Genomic DNA, 15,427 nt, shown 5'->3' with positions numbered 1-15,427 from the left:
TATGCACTATTAAATCCAATAAATTAAGTTATCTTGAGTAGAAAGTTTATGATCCATTACAATTGTTAATTAGAACATGCATCTACAAATGGAAGCAGTGCATAACATAACAAATTAATATACAAAAGCATGAGTGTAATTAGTAAGTAATTAATTACAATTAACTGAATACTTAAAGCTAATAATAATAAGCAGGAAGCCATTGTTTGCCACTGATATAATCTACAGTCAAAAATGGTGCTGCTTCTTCATCACTGAGCTGCAATGACCATGGAACACGTCCATAATGGTTTGCACCAGGTCCACTGCATTTATGTTCTCCATATATAATATTCCTGAAAAAAAAATAACAAAAACAATTAATGAACTAATTAATGAAAAAGTTTAAAGTCAAAAGTTAATAAATAAATGTATGTATATATACTTCAAGGGTCCATCATAGCTCCAGTTTGTCCAGCCTTGAGAGGTGATAGTCTTAGAAAGATAAGTCCTAGAGAAGATGACCCTAGAATAAGGGCTCCTTGGTCTCCCTAAATACACTTCACCAACCCCATAAACTCTTCCTTTCAAGAAGATAAAGGCACTTTCATCGTCTGGAGATTTTCTATGATGTGCAGTAATAGAGCCATGTATCTTAGCCCTGTCATCTTCTAACACAAAGATCTCACAGTTCTGCATGAAAATGATCACTCTTTAATCATATTCATGTTCAAATAATTAGGGTTAGGGTTAGGGTTAGGGTTAGGGTTTAGTATATATATATATATATATGCATGCCTGAAATATGGACTGTCCACGGCCAAAGATGAAGTCAATGTTGCCTTGAATGTAATTGATCTCATAATAATGTCTGCCCTTATAATCAAAGAGGGTGTTGTGTTTGCTGTAAAATGCACAATGATAAAAGGCAACTTTGTCTCCGGCCACCATTGCCGCTACTGCTTGTCGAAACGGCGATTTCCCGATCGAAGCATCGTTCTGTATGTATATATATATGTATATAATTCATGTTCTCATTGGAGTAGTATGAAAAATATAAAAATAAAAATGGAAACCTTGAAGCTAATGCCGAATGCGATGAAATTATCGGCATAGTTGGTGAAGGTGGCTGATAATGTGTTGTTTGTTGAGCTTGCATTCCATATAATTGATGTTCTCCCTTTGCCATTTCCTCTCAAGAAGATGTATTGCTTGTTCTTCGGCACAATAACTTTTTCCCTGCATCAATTTGAGACTTGTGGTTATTTATTTATATTCATATTTACTAAATTAACCAATGTGTGATTATTAGTTACCGATAAACACCGGGACGGAGATGGATGATGATCCACTTGGAGTTATCATCGGAGACGGAATTGATTGCGTCTTGAATCGAAGTGAAGTGATCTTTACCTTGTTGGCTAACGATGATTGTTCGATTGGTTGATAACTTTGAGGTGAGGAGAGGTGCATCAATGAGATCTTTATGATCTCTATAATGAGCAAAGCAAGGTTCAAATATATTGAAGAGAAAGAGAAAGATGAAGAGGATGAAGAAATGAGATGAATGCAACATTAATTTCATCTTGGTAATTAAATGATGATGAAGATGATCATAGTGATTAAAAAGGAGGAGGAGAATGAATTAAAGATTAATATGAGTTTGTTTTTAATGGCTTCAAGGTTGAGAGTGAAAGACGGAAGTTGCTATATAGGGCTAGAAATTGTTTTAAAGTGGTTAATTAAGCTTAACTTACAATAATAATAATGAATGAAACAAGATATCATCAATATATATTTATATCAAATGTCATATATATATATATAGATCAAAGTGTTAATACATTTCTACATGTTTCATAAATCATAATATGGGAAATTGGTAAGAATAACAAGGTTATAATTAATTAACTTGATCAATAAAACGGTTGCTTGCCAATCCATCCATCATTATCGATGAAGGTAATATCAGTGAACTGCTTCGCCTGAGCTTCGGTGGGATTCTTCTCCCATGGTACTCTTTTCGATTTGTCTGCTCCCGGTCCATGACAATCTATTTCTGCATAATATGTATTTCTCCTGCAACACAACAAACATATACATATCAACAAATATTTGAAATTAATTGCACATATATAAATTAATACATACATGAGCAATGATAAATATTTATCACGAATAGCATGCACGAAAAATCACACGAATACTAATTCCAGAGCTGAGGTTGCTAACCCCGGAGCTGAAAATATTAACCTAACTCTGGATTCATATTCGTGTTGAATTTTGTGAAAGCTATTCCAAATGAAAGGAAGAAGAAGAAGAAGAAGAAGAAGAAGAACATACTCATTATCACCATGATAAAAACTATCCCAACCTAAAGGATCAATGATATTTTCCATAAAACATCCATAAAAAAGAACCCTTGCAAATGGACGCCAAGGTCTTCCTAGGTATGTCTTTAGTGTTCCAGTGATGGTGCAGTTCTCAAACACAAAACCAGTTGTTTGTGTTTCATTATCTCTCCCATGAGCTGTTATATACCCTTCAGTCACATACTCCCCAACGCTCTCAATCACACATCCCTACACTCATTAATTATATATCTTCATCTTCATAATATATACATATACATACATACATATAATTAAATATTATGTTCAAAAGATGTATATATATATATATATATATGAACCTGATAAATAGTTTGAGCATTGCCCCAGATGAAATCAACAGCACCTAGGATGTAGCAAGCTTTATAGTAATGGCGACCTTGAAAGTCACAAAGAGTGTCTTGAATTCCATAGAAGAGACAATGGTAGAAGGCAATCTTATCTCCTGATACCATTGCAGCCAATGCTTGTACTCTATTCTTAGCTCCTCCATTATAAGTGTTCTGCAATTAATCAATATAATTAATTTTCAATATAATCAACATTAATATTCCTATATTTATGTATGTATGTATTAATTTAATTCACCTTGATGGCTATATACTTGACAACAATATTAGTCCCAAAAACCCTTAAGGTGGCAGTCTCTGCATCAGTTTTTTTCATGGGGAAATCAAGTGGGCTTTTAGTTAAATGATCTCCCCATTCCACTGATGTGTTATTAGCCCCTTCTCCTTCTAGCATTATAAACCTTTTGTCCTTAGTTATAAACACCTTCTCCCTGGAAACACACACACACACATATATACATATATTTATTAGAATTATATGTTAACTTGCTATGATATAATATTAAATGTTTATTTTATATAGTTGTATATATTGTGTACCTGTATACTCCGGATTTGACAAGAATTTTGATCCACTGATTGTTGTTTTGAGGGACGGCGGAGATCGCCGCGCTGATAGTCTTGAAGTTACCGCCGCCTTTTTGATCGACGGTGATGAATTTGTTAATTAAGGGAGCCTGTGACTCAACATTGTTGCCGATGATGAGTTTCGGAAAAGAAATGGAGGAGAAGAAGAAGAAGAAGAGTAGGTCCATGTTTTGAACTGATACAGGAGTGCAAATTAGCATGAAGTACATAAAAGAGAAAGATAAGCATTGAACTTTTAAAGGGTGTGTCACAACATTTTACCAAATTTGGTAAGTTAATTTTTTGAAGAATTCACTGAGATTTTTTTCAGGCATCTATTTTGCATGTTTCTGGCTGGTTGATATATCCTTTTCTTTGATCTTGTCTCTTTGTTTGTTTTAGAATATGTATATATATATATATGGTTTGTTGCTTGATGAGTTTGCCATTTGCTAGGCGTGTAATTTGGAATTTAATTACTTGTACGTTGGATTAATGAAATTATAAAAAAAAAATTATTGGAGGATATATATGTATGTATATATGTATAATTAACTTGATTATAATATTTAGGATTATTTTTAAAGTGATGAGAATTTTCTTCATAAACACATGACCTGAATTTAAGGAATACGCCTCTTCACACAAATGGAATATTGCATAATACTACAAGAAATAATCTCTCACAAAAGACAAGAAGTCTGAAAGCAATGCTGAGTATAACAGAAAATGACATGATTAAATGTTATTTAATTCATTTAAGTTTCCTTTCATGCAACGTACGTGCTCCATTCCATGCATTATCAAATTAATAGTATTTATGTATGTATTTGTATAATATTGTATGCATGTACACTTATTCTACTTAATTTTAGTTTCAATTAAAACTAGTCAACAAACATATCAAATCTATAAAATTTAAAAAAAAAAAAACAATAAGTTCGTTATATAAATTAGTATAAGATGCTGACTGGTTAATTTGAAAAAGAAATGATAAATGATAATACCTTTTGTTGTTCCGTGAGCCGTCTCCCAGTTACCTATCTGGGCATTCCGATTTCCGGAAGAAGGCCTCGTAATCATGACTGGAGGAGTTTAATTGACAAAATCAAAAGCCGCCTGTCGACGTGGAAATCAAATTATCTATCTATCGGTGGCAGGCTCACTCTTTTAAATTCGGTCCTTTCCTCCTTGCCAACATTTTGGATGTCCATGTTTCGCCTTCCCAAATGGGTCATTAAAGAGATTGACCGGGTGCGCCGAGATTTCTTGTGGTCGGGTCCTGACATGGATATCCCTAGGTGCTGTCTCGTTGCTTGGCAGGCTATATGTCGCTCGAAGGAACAGGGTGGTTGGGACATATTAAATCTGTCTGTTTTCAATATGGCCCTGCTGGGGAAATGGAGATGGAAATTTTTGTCTGATTCAAATTGGTGTTGTGCGAGGGTGATTAAATTCAATTACAATTTGACGTCTTGGAATATGTTTAGCCTGCCGCGGGGCAGGGTTTCTTTCTTCTGGTCGGGGGTCCTGAAAGGCTTATCGGCTTTTAATGGGTGTGTTACGGTTAAAGTCCGCTCTGGGACGGAGGCGCTATTTTGGAAGGACAGATGGCTCAATGGCCGCGCACCTATGTATCTTTGGCCGAATGAGTTTTTAGCCTCTCCAATGCAGAATGCTTCTGTGTTCGACTTGAGGCATCTTCTTGTTCGACAACCATTTTCGGATGAGCACACTGACTCTGAGATGCTCCTTGTCAACCGGATCTCCCCCGCCGGGCTTGATAAGGATGTGAGGTTTTGGAGCTTGAACGCCAATGGTTCCTTCTCTGTCAAATCCTTCTACGACCGCCTGAATGACGGGGGCCTTCGGTGCCCAATTGCTAAGTTTTTGGAAAGGACCTTGCCGCGGAAGGTCAATATCTTCAAGCTGGTTAGCTTGGAAGGATAAAAATCTTGACTCTCGAAAAATCGGCTAAGCGGAGATGTAACAAGCTTCGAGCGACACATGTGTCTCGTGTCACGGCGGTGGAATCTGTGGATCATCTTTTCTTACAATGTCGTTTCTCTTTGGAAGTGTGGGCACAGTTTAGTAGAGTAGTCCAGTTACGGCGCTTAGAGGTTGATGCTCGATCTTGTGGGGGATTGGCGGGCTACCTTGCCGGCCGATTCAGTGTGATGGGGGGACGGGGTCTTTAAAAGCTTTTGTGTGGGCTATTTGGCTTGCGAGAAATGATGTTATTTTTGCAGATAAATGTGTGAGCCCGCATGCTGTTTTAGTCAAAGCTGATCATTTCATTTTATCTTGGTTCTCTGCAGCTCCGGATGGGTTGAGATCGACTCTTGATGATTCTATTTCCTCCATTAGGCGCAGTTTAGATTTCACGGGAACTCAGTCTGTGGGGGCAGTGGTGCCACAGACGACTGGGGAGGCTCTGGATGATGTAGTGAGGTAGTTATTTTTGTTTTTTATGTGGGTCAGGAGGAGGCCCGTTGTTCTTCTTTTTTGTTGGGTTCCACAGCTAGTGGACTTCTGTTGTACTGTGTTTGTTCTGGCTTTATTATGGTATGACTGTGGTTTATCCACTTTTTCAAAAAATAAAAAAAAATAATTAATCATATTGATATTATGGTATAGTGACTTAATTTTAACAGTACCTTATTGCATATATTTTAAAATTATTTTTATTGTAATTATTTTATCTTGTGAATGAGATTAAAGAAGAGAAATATTGTTAATAACAAAGCACACCATACCAACGTGAGGAGGTTTTTCCGCAATATTTTTCATATAATTTATTCATTTTTATTAGAAATTACACCATAAAATTTTTTTTTATCCACTTATTTGATTTTGTAATCTATATCACTTCTAGTAGATAAAATGCTTCCACTTTTTTTTGTAGTCTTCTCTTTTTGTTTGGGTTCTCTTCAGCTTGTTGTTGTTATTCTTAAATTTTGTAATCTCTATTTTTTTTCTATAATATTTATGATTTATCTATTTTTAAAAAAAAAATAAATTTATTTATCAATAAATTTTGTCCCGCATTCAAAACATTTAATATAGTTCATAAATTTTTTTGTTTTAAATATTTTTTCTCATTTTATTATTAATGGTGATTTCAACACTTGCAATTCGTTACAAATTTAATTAGAGCATAAATAAATGGATTCAAGAAAGGGTTTGATGATAATTAGTCTAGGGTGAAGATGTTATGGACTGTAAATCTATTAGGCCATTATAGAGGAAAAAAAACATAAAACTGAAGAATTAAACTTCATGTAACACAGAGAGATTATTTATCACCAATGTTCATGGTCATTGTGTTAATATTTTATAAGTTATGCTAGTATAGGCGATCCACTCTTGGTAACTATCTCTAAGGTGTACCAGTATTTTTTTTATTTTTTTTAACTCTTAAGCTTGTATTGATTTGAAATTTTTTTATATTTTTTTAACAACCTGGATAAGTCACCCCAAACATACATAATTTTTTATTATTACTTTTTAACCAATACATTGGGTGAAAGTCAAAATCCCAATCTCTAATGAGAGTTAAATATTTTAACCCCTGTAATATTATTATGGTGATATTCACTCGAGTTTCTTATAATTGCATTTTGATTCTAAGAAATTTATCCATTTTTTTAAAATAAATAAATAAATAAATAAACAAATAATAAATACATGCATTGATCACAAAGGAAGGACAACATGTGGTAGGTAGATCTTAAAATTAAGTAGTTTTAATAGTGAAAAACAGTACACAATCCCAATTGAATTGAATTCCCTCTCTTTGCAAGTTGGCAAACTCTTTTTGATGAAACCATGAAGATCAATAGCACAAACCTCATTATCTCTACAGCAATTCTTGACAAGTTGGTTGGTATGGTGCTTGTTTTCACTCCTCATTCAATGCCTTCTGCTCCCTATGAAGATAATGGAGAGGTTGTTAATATTTTTGTACAATTGTAGTGTTATTTGGGCTTGTTTATGGTTGTTTGTTGGATCAATCATCAATGAAGTTCCTATGCTTTGATAGCATGCAAACTATTTGTAGAAATGTCTATGAGAGCTCAAAGTTGTGATCTTAATTGGTTGTTTTAGTTCTTTTCTAAGTTTTCACACTTTTAGTTTGGTTCAACTGTGAGTATAGAGTTTAGTGCAGTACTTTTGGTGAGACCTGCAACTCACATTGTTCAATGTATTCAGTGATGAGGATGTTATCCAAATTTCTTTTCACATTTTCAGTTTGTTTATTGATGAGTTTTGGCTCAGGAAGTAGTAGTACACTTAATGCTTCCTTCATTTTTGGTGATTCATTGGTTGATGGTGGAAATAATGATTACCTTCTTACTCTATCTAAAGCTAATTATCCTCCATTTGGGATTGATCTCTCGCCTCATCGGCAACCAACCGGCCGCTTTACCAATGGAAGAACAATAGCTGATATTTTAGGCAAATTACCCGAATGATTTTCTTTAATCTTTGCGTCGTCGTTTATATATATATATATATATGTATGTATTTCTAATATGTTTTTTACCATTCAGGTCAAGAAGTAGGATTGAAGAATTGGGTGCCTCCTTATTTAGATCCTAGTGCTACTGGACCTGCAGTTCTGCAAGGTGTCAATTATGCTTCTGGAGGAGGAGGACTTCTCAAGAAGACCGGGAAATTTTTCGTAAGTAACTTGCTGTAAAAGTTCAAACTAGTAAATTTTGTTACTGCTTGGATGTGTTGAATTGAACCTGTTGATTGTTTTATAGGGTGCAAGTCTCAATCTCTACACTCAGATAGATTGCTATTCGAAAACCAGGCAAGATATAATCTCAAGCGTCGGAAGAACAGCAGCTTTAAGACTTCTCAGAAAGGAAGCTCTCTTCTCTGTCACAATTGGATCCAATGACTTTATAAACAACTACTTGATTCCAATTCTCTCAGTTCCTAAAAGAGCTGTAATTTCTCCGGAAATGTTTGTGGAATCCTTGATCTCCAGTTACAGACAGCAACTAAAAGTAATCCTTTTAAACTTCATTTCATTCTAATAGTATTGTTTGGATGGCTTAAAATTTTTCTGAATTGCATTTCCTGTAGAGATTGTATTACTTGGATGCTAGGAAGATCCTTGTCGTAAATGTCGGACCTATAGGCTGTATCCCATACATGAGAGAACAAAGTCTATCCTCAAGCACCAAGTGTTTCGACTTAGCGAATCAGTTGGCCGAAAACTTCAACAGTAGGTTGAAGGATCTTGTGCAGGAGCTGAGCTCGAGTCTTGATGGATCAATCTTTGTATACGCTAATGTCAACAGTATTGTATCAGATATCATTCAAAACTATAGACACTACGGTACCGAATACCAATACAAAGATGCGCATTATGTCACTAATTTGTGACTGCATGGTTTGAATTTGACTTTGATTTACATTTCTGCAGGTTTTGAGGTTGCTGATTCGGCATGTTGTCGCACTGCAGGAAGATATGGAGGTCTGATACCATGTTGCCCGAAAGCCAAAATCTGTTTGGATAGAACAAAATATGTGTTCTGGGATCCATATCACCCAACTGAAACTACAAATATTATCATAGCTAAACAATTGCTTGATGGTAACTCAAATGTCATCTTTCCGATGAATATCCGTGAGCTTTCCCAAGCTTGAGATTATTCTATTGAATTCATTGTTATACACATTGATAATGTTACTGCATTAATCCTAATATTTCAGTTTCTCAGTTAGAACACATTGATGTATTTCTGTGTGTATTTGTGATGCCATAATTAATATAAGGAGGTGGTGTTTATCATCTTGTGCTTCTGTTTTACTGCATTTACACCTTAAGTTTTAAAGGATTGAAAATGTGAAAGCTCTATAAAAACTTAGAACTCTCTTGAATGAGCATCAAAACTTCTCAAGGAGATGTAAACAGGACAGCAACCAGGTATGCTCTTGTTCTTTTTTCTGAAACTCATAACTTGATACTCATGTTCCAATATGTTATAGATGATGAAAAGACAAACCTTTTCTCATTAATGCATTAATCAGTACAGTATGGACATTGGGATAGTACATCCTCTTCAAACAGTTGAGTTAGTCATTCAATGAATGCATTATCATCTCAAACAAGCTGGAATTACTGGTGCTAAAGTGGATTTCATTAATGTGAGTTTTAGTACTTCCTTTCACTCTTTATATCTATAGCACATACAAGTAACATCTTAATTAATATATTGCTTTGCAGACATTAGAGTATTTTTTAGAGGAATATGAAGATAGAGTGGAGCTTGCAAAGGCATACTACAAAAGGACTAGATGAGTCCATAGTAAAGAACTTCAATGGAAATGGAAATGGGATGGGATCATTGCTATAGCATGCAACAATTCAATGACTTCTTTTTCTTGAGAACTAGGCAGATACTCCTTCGGTTCATTTTTGCTTGTAATATTTTATAATTTTTTATATTTTTTTTTTATTTGTCTATTTAAAAATTTTGTAAAATATTAAATAAATTTTTTATATTTATAGTTGTACAATTTTCAATAAATCACAATCAACTAAACATTAAATCATATATTCTACTTAGTAGAGTTTTAAACATGAGTAATTTTAAAAAATAATAAAATATTTTATAAAATATAGATAATTTGCTAATTTTAACTAATTTTTTTAAATCATGTAAATTAAATAAATGTGATAAGTTTAAAAAAAAAAAATTAATAAGCACATATGAATTAAATTGATTATTTGTTGGACTCTTTAAAACTCAAGTAGTGGGTATGGGATTTTGTTTGGCTTGTAGAGAAATGTGGAGTTTCTAATATTGTTTTAGTTTATTGAGTGTTTTTGTTAATGGTTTTTGTATAACAATAAATTCGATTTTGTTAGTGCTATGAGAATTTTGAATAAAAATCATGATTTATTTGTTGCTTTAAATACACAAAAATTTGGAAATAATTCAAATTTAATAAAAGAAATACACGCATTCTCTCCATTATAGTAAATTAGCGCGTATACTTTCAAAGAAAAATCTAAAAATTGATATGGAAAATTATACCCCTATGCACCATTTATTTATTTTTTTCTTCATTCCTTAATTGTTAATTATTTACCGTGACAAAAATTAATCAAAAAATTTAAATAAATAACTATTAATAAATTACTTAATTTCCTAACATATATTACTACAAATATAACAATATGTATCTATGTACAATATATCTGTATATATATATGTACATTTATACAAGTAAATGCATATTTATATATTATATGTTAATTGTAATTATGCATACCAATTTAAATGTATATAATTCCGACCGATAATAGATTAAAAAAAATTAAAAAAAAAACAATTATATATATGGGAAAAAATTAAGGGAAAAAAAAGAATAAAAATTGGAGTATCAGACGATGCTTTCTAGGCAAATGCATTTGCTTCAAATGTTAATCAGAGCCCAGTGCATTTCATCATCTCAATGAATAAATAAAATAAAATAAAATAAAATAAATAAAAAATGGGTCCTCAGAGAAAATTGCTTGAAATTTTTTCATCAAAAAAATAGAAATCAGGTCTCAAAGATTCCATGCCATCATCGGACCCTCTCAAAGAAACAACAACCCCCCTCAAACCCTAACCCTAAATTTAAAAAAATTAAAACCAAAAAATTTCGGAGAAATTATTCACTGCGCTTCATGAGAAATCAGCAAGCGACTCAACATCTCCTGGACAACCAATTTCGCCCTTTGCTACCTTGAAATAAGACCAATTGAAACCCTAACCCTAGATTCAGATTAGGGATTGGTCCATCAAAGGGCTTTTGATTTGTGTATAAAATCAAATAAGGGGAAAAGAGAGAACACTAGAATCAGAAATCAATGAAGCAAATTGGGAGAAAAAACCCTAGAAATTTCTCGATGATACACAGCCGCTCTGACTCTTTCAATCACTCTCTATTTATATACAAACCTAGGGTTTCTTACTTGTGTGTAAATAGTAAATACCATCGATGTTTAATAAAATCACGGGAATGCCACTGATGGAGGAGTTATACTAATTTATTTTTTTTATTAATTAGTTTTAATTCATGGCATATATTAAAGAGAAATTTTTGTGATTATATATTATATATCCATTCAAATAATAAAAAATATAACTTAAATTTATGTGTATATATATTTGACCATAAAACGAATGACTTTTCAATATAAGCTCATTGTTAATTCATAATTATTAAGTTAAACTCCCGTCATAGCATGCAACTGCATTAATTAATATTTTATCTTATTATATTCATTCTAAATGTGCCCATTAAAAATACAGAAAAAAAAGAGATGTAACATCAAAATTAATGTTCAAAATTTCTATTTGTCTTGTTTTTATTTATTTTTATCTAAAAGAAATTTAATATTCAAAATCAGAAATATTTTTTAAAGTCAAAGTTTTATGATGTTGTGTCTTTTTCAACTAATTAATGTTTCTCCCTGCCATGGTGCATTTTTCAACTTGTAGGGTTTCTTAAGTTGAATCAAGATTGGAATCACCTTCAATATTAATTCTTTTATCTATTCTCTTAAATAGAATAGCCTTATCAAGTTATCATACTATCATTCATCATAACATCAATTTTTTTAAAAAAATGTGTTAACGAGAATGCACATGATTCCAAATTATTTTTTAAACATATATTTGTTCCTGTAATTAATATATTTTCAAGTATAAGTTAAGAGATTTTGAATTCAAACTTTGATATAAATTAGAAGAGAAAGAGCTTATTTTATTAATTTTATTTTCCCAATTAATTGAAAATTAACTTATAAAATTAGAAGAAAAAAAAAACTCACCCCAATAGATCAGGGAATCTATGTGGAATCTATGTTTATTCGAAGAATCCATAATAAGAGGTTATTACTTACCATCACGTGGGCTCATACATGTGATTGGTGGGGCCCACTGGGCCATCCAAAAAAGAAGGAATCAGCCCAATAATTTAATAAATACAAGACCTAAGAGGACAAAGCGCGTGGGACGGTGACTGACCGAGTTTAACCTTACCTCCTCTCCAAGTATAGTTCCCACGCAAGAAAAGCTAGAATGGTCTTCGTTGTCTCTTTCCCTTCCTGGCTACAATCACCGATGGTGAAATTGACCACCGGTTCAACAGTCACCGACTTCTCATCATATTTAGCATCTAATTCTTACTTTAATAATTTTAATGTAAACTTATTCATACAAATGCTCCATGATCTGATAGTTATTTGAGCGGTGGGTGAGTGATGCGGTATAAAATCTATCATGTCATAGTACTGTATCACACTGTATAATATTAATATAATATTTTCATTGATACCTCTATTTTTCACTCTCTTCTTTTTTGATCTCTCTATTTAGAAATACGCCACACTAATTCCTTTACTCTTGAAAATAAATAAATTTAGTCTCTCTACCCTTATTCTCTTTCCATCTAACTCCTCTACTCTTAAAAATAAAGACAATAATTGGTCTTATTTAAAATAGAAAAGACTAAATAGAATCATTTTCAAAAGTAGAGGGACCAAAAACAAATGAGAAAAATAAAAAAATTCAATTCGGTTATTATACCTATTATATTATAATAATATTATAATAATAATATTTATTTACTATTTATTAGATCATCTATGTAAAGGAGCTTTGTTCTCCAACCATCTAGAATTATAAAACAGAAGAGATATATTGTGAAGTTGTGGTCCTCAATATATCATGATGTGCATAACAAATCATCATTGTCTCGCATATTAATTCAACTTTAATGGTGAATCTAAGTCATCATATCACTATAAATATTTGTTTCTTTTGATCATCTTCATCGGATAATGCTTGTCCCTTTGTTTAAAAAAAAAATAAAAAAGCTTTTTAAGGTATTCCTCATCATGAGTTCCGTATCAATATGGCATCATACTACTTGTTAATTATGCTTTTATGCTCATTCACATGCCCGACAAAAAATAGTGCAATTTTTATTTTAAAACAAAAAAATAGCTCATAAAATTTGAGTTACGATTTATTTTAATTGTTAAAATAATAAACATTAATATTTATTTATAAAAAAAAAATAACAAAGAAATATAATCAATTATTTATACCCTTCCAAAAATCTAGTACAAGGAGGTGATCTTACCGGGTGGTTAGCCTTCAGCCCTCCATTACAAGTCCAATTTCGCTAAATTGAAGACCCGGTGACGTCACCGAACACGCAATCCTTCTCTTGTCGTTACCCGCCTTTCTTCCTATAAATACCAAACCACGTTTCATTTCCATTAGAAAACAATCCCAAATAAAAACCTTGAAAATTAGAAAACTCTTCTCGCGAACCTTCCAGAAGGGATCTCCACGATGTGCCCCTCCGGCCGCGCCCCTGGACCTCCGGCGTCTGAGCTCCGGCGAGCCTTCGACATCATCGACGCTGACCACGATGGCCTCATAAGCCACGATGATCTCAAAGCCTTCTACTCCTCCTCCTCCTTCCCTCCCTCCGCCACCACCGACGATGAGATCCGATCCATGATCTACGCCGCTGATGCTAATCGTGATGGCTTCGTTGAGTTCCATGAGTTTGAGAGGGTCCTCACCGTCGCCGCTTCCTCTTCCGCTGTCCCAATGCCTTCCGGCGTGGCTTCGATGTTTGAGAATGCATTCAAGGTCATGGATCGTGACGGCGATGGTCAGGTAGGGTTTGGGGATTTGAAGGCGTGTTTGGGAATGATCGGCGTTGATGTCGGTGATGAAGACGTGAGGTTGATGATGAAAATGGGCGGTGGAAATGAAAGTGATGGTGTTGATCTCGATGCGCTTCTGAAGATCCTCGCCGTTGATTTTTGAAATCGTGAGATCAAACCTTTTCCCTTTCATTGTTTGTTTTGTAATTTCTCTGTTGGGAAACGGAAAGGAACCAAAGGGAAACGGACTGCTTTGTTCAATTGTTTGTGTTTTCGTGCATTCTTATTTATTTTTTAAAGTTTTTTATGATATTGTTTTGATACTTGTGCATCAAGGAAAACTTATTTAAGTTAATATTGATTAATATATTTTTTAATTAGATGGATTTGATAAAATAATTTTTTTTTCATAAGATGAATAAATCATAGTTTTATTTATTTATTTATTTTTATAAAAGTATGAAAAAGTAACAAACTTTTTTTTTTAATAAGGTCAAATACATCTAATTTAGGAGTCTTTTGATAAATCATAATTTTTTTATAATATAAATAAAATTTAGTTTATTTATATCAATTTTCAAAGGACTGATTCAAGATAGGTAAAAAAGAGAAGGACCGAAAAAAGGCTATCCATAGAGAAGTTGGGAAGAACAATAAATGAAAGCTCTAAAAACAATTTTTTTTTTCTAAATATTTTTAAATACATAAATTAAATATTTAGATTGGTAAATAAATCAAAATAGCTGTTAAATTGGCATAATACGTGTGTTTCACAAAAAATTTAAAAATTTTTGGCTTAAATTTTATTTCTAAATTTTATTTATTACTTAAATTTATTTAAATATTTATATTTTACAAAATAAGACTTGTGGGTGTGGTGTCACAGCATATTTTTCTTATTAATAATATAATTAAATTTGTGAAATGCGGTTGTTAGAATTTTCTTTTCTAAAAATAATTCAACCATCAAAGTTGTAAGGGAAAATAATTATTATATATTTTTGTAAATAACTTTTGTAAATAAATTATTGGTTTTTAGGGTAAATATTTATTATAATATACATGGAAAATAGTGGCTAGTGGGAGAACCTGTTCCACAATCAGATCAGGGCAAGCATGGCAAAACAGATTCTTTATGCGTGCGTGAGCATATATGAAAATTTAATAATCAAATAATTCCTAATTTTGGAATCAACGAATTTATTATTTTTAAAGTTTTTAATTTTATAATAAAAAAAATTATATATACTGAAATGTATTATATATCAAGATCGGTAGATATACATCACATATGATATGATTCGGTCTTAATTTATACTGTTATAGTATAATTATTCATTGATTTTGTATATTAAGAATATAGATTATAGGATGTCAGAAAAATATATTTTTTATTTTTAAGTTGTTCAGAAATCAGAGTTCTCAGTTCATAACTGTAAAAA

The 15,427-nt window shown here is 32.4% G+C and overlaps 4 protein-coding genes and 2 non-coding genes across 7 annotated transcripts; 2 read left to right on the top strand and 4 right to left on the bottom strand.

Moving 5' to 3' along the window:
* Positions 1-178: 178 nt before the first annotated feature.
* On the bottom strand, positions 179-1,564 carry LOC120264692 (probable pectinesterase 67). The gene is made up of 5 exons (XM_039272514.1): positions 1,296-1,564; positions 1,056-1,218; positions 778-978; positions 425-672; positions 179-335 (listed from the first exon to the last, which is right to left on the bottom strand). The coding sequence occupies exons 1-5, from the start codon at positions 1,562-1,564 to the stop codon at positions 179-181; spliced, it is 1,038 nt and encodes a 345-aa protein (XP_039128448.1).
* A 233-nt stretch (positions 1,565-1,797) lies between these two features.
* LOC120265691 (probable pectinesterase 55) lies at positions 1,798-3,589 on the bottom strand. The gene is made up of 5 exons (XM_039273640.1): positions 3,260-3,589; positions 2,958-3,150; positions 2,672-2,872; positions 2,323-2,561; positions 1,798-2,058 (listed from the first exon to the last, which is right to left on the bottom strand). The coding sequence occupies exons 1-5, from the start codon at positions 3,514-3,516 to the stop codon at positions 1,896-1,898; spliced, it is 1,053 nt and encodes a 350-aa protein (XP_039129574.1). The 5' UTR covers positions 3,517-3,589; the 3' UTR covers positions 1,798-1,895.
* A 3,486-nt stretch (positions 3,590-7,075) lies between these two features.
* LOC120265615 (GDSL esterase/lipase At4g16230-like) lies at positions 7,076-9,751 on the top strand. 2 transcript variants are annotated; one of them, XM_039273560.1, is made up of 5 exons: positions 7,076-7,172; positions 7,840-7,970; positions 8,056-8,304; positions 8,384-8,639; positions 8,727-9,751. In XM_039273560.1, the coding sequence occupies exons 1-5, from the start codon at positions 7,115-7,117 to the stop codon at positions 8,948-8,950; spliced, it is 918 nt and encodes a 305-aa protein (XP_039129494.1). In that variant the 5' UTR covers positions 7,076-7,114; the 3' UTR covers positions 8,951-9,751. The 2 variants fall into 2 exon arrangements, with proteins under 2 accessions (XP_039129494.1, XP_039129493.1); XM_039273559.1 differs by having other exon boundaries at positions 7,087-7,744.
* A 939-nt stretch (positions 9,752-10,690) lies between these two features.
* LOC120266266 lies at positions 10,691-10,765 on the bottom strand. The gene has a single exon (XR_005538108.1). It is a non-coding gene; the product is annotated as a small nucleolar RNA snoR118 (small nucleolar RNA).
* A 43-nt stretch (positions 10,766-10,808) lies between these two features.
* LOC120266245 lies at positions 10,809-10,887 on the bottom strand. The gene has a single exon (XR_005538087.1). It is a non-coding gene; the product is annotated as a small nucleolar RNA R66 (small nucleolar RNA).
* A 2,707-nt stretch (positions 10,888-13,594) lies between these two features.
* LOC120265501 (calcium-binding protein CP1) lies at positions 13,595-14,246 on the top strand. The gene has a single exon (XM_039273433.1). It carries the CDS (start codon positions 13,663-13,665, stop codon positions 14,146-14,148), a length of 486 nt encoding a protein of 161 aa, XP_039129367.1. The 5' UTR covers positions 13,595-13,662; the 3' UTR covers positions 14,149-14,246.
* Positions 14,247-15,427: the final 1,181 nt, after the last annotated feature.

The sequence above is a fragment of the Dioscorea cayenensis genome, chromosome 7, assembly GCF_009730915.1.
Source record: "Dioscorea cayenensis subsp. rotundata cultivar TDr96_F1 chromosome 7, TDr96_F1_v2_PseudoChromosome.rev07_lg8_w22 25.fasta, whole genome shotgun sequence".
Lineage (NCBI taxonomy): Eukaryota > Viridiplantae > Streptophyta > Magnoliopsida > Dioscoreales > Dioscoreaceae > Dioscorea > Dioscorea cayenensis.
Note: the sequence above shows the minus strand (reverse complement) of the source record. Positions and strands in the feature narration are given on the sequence as shown.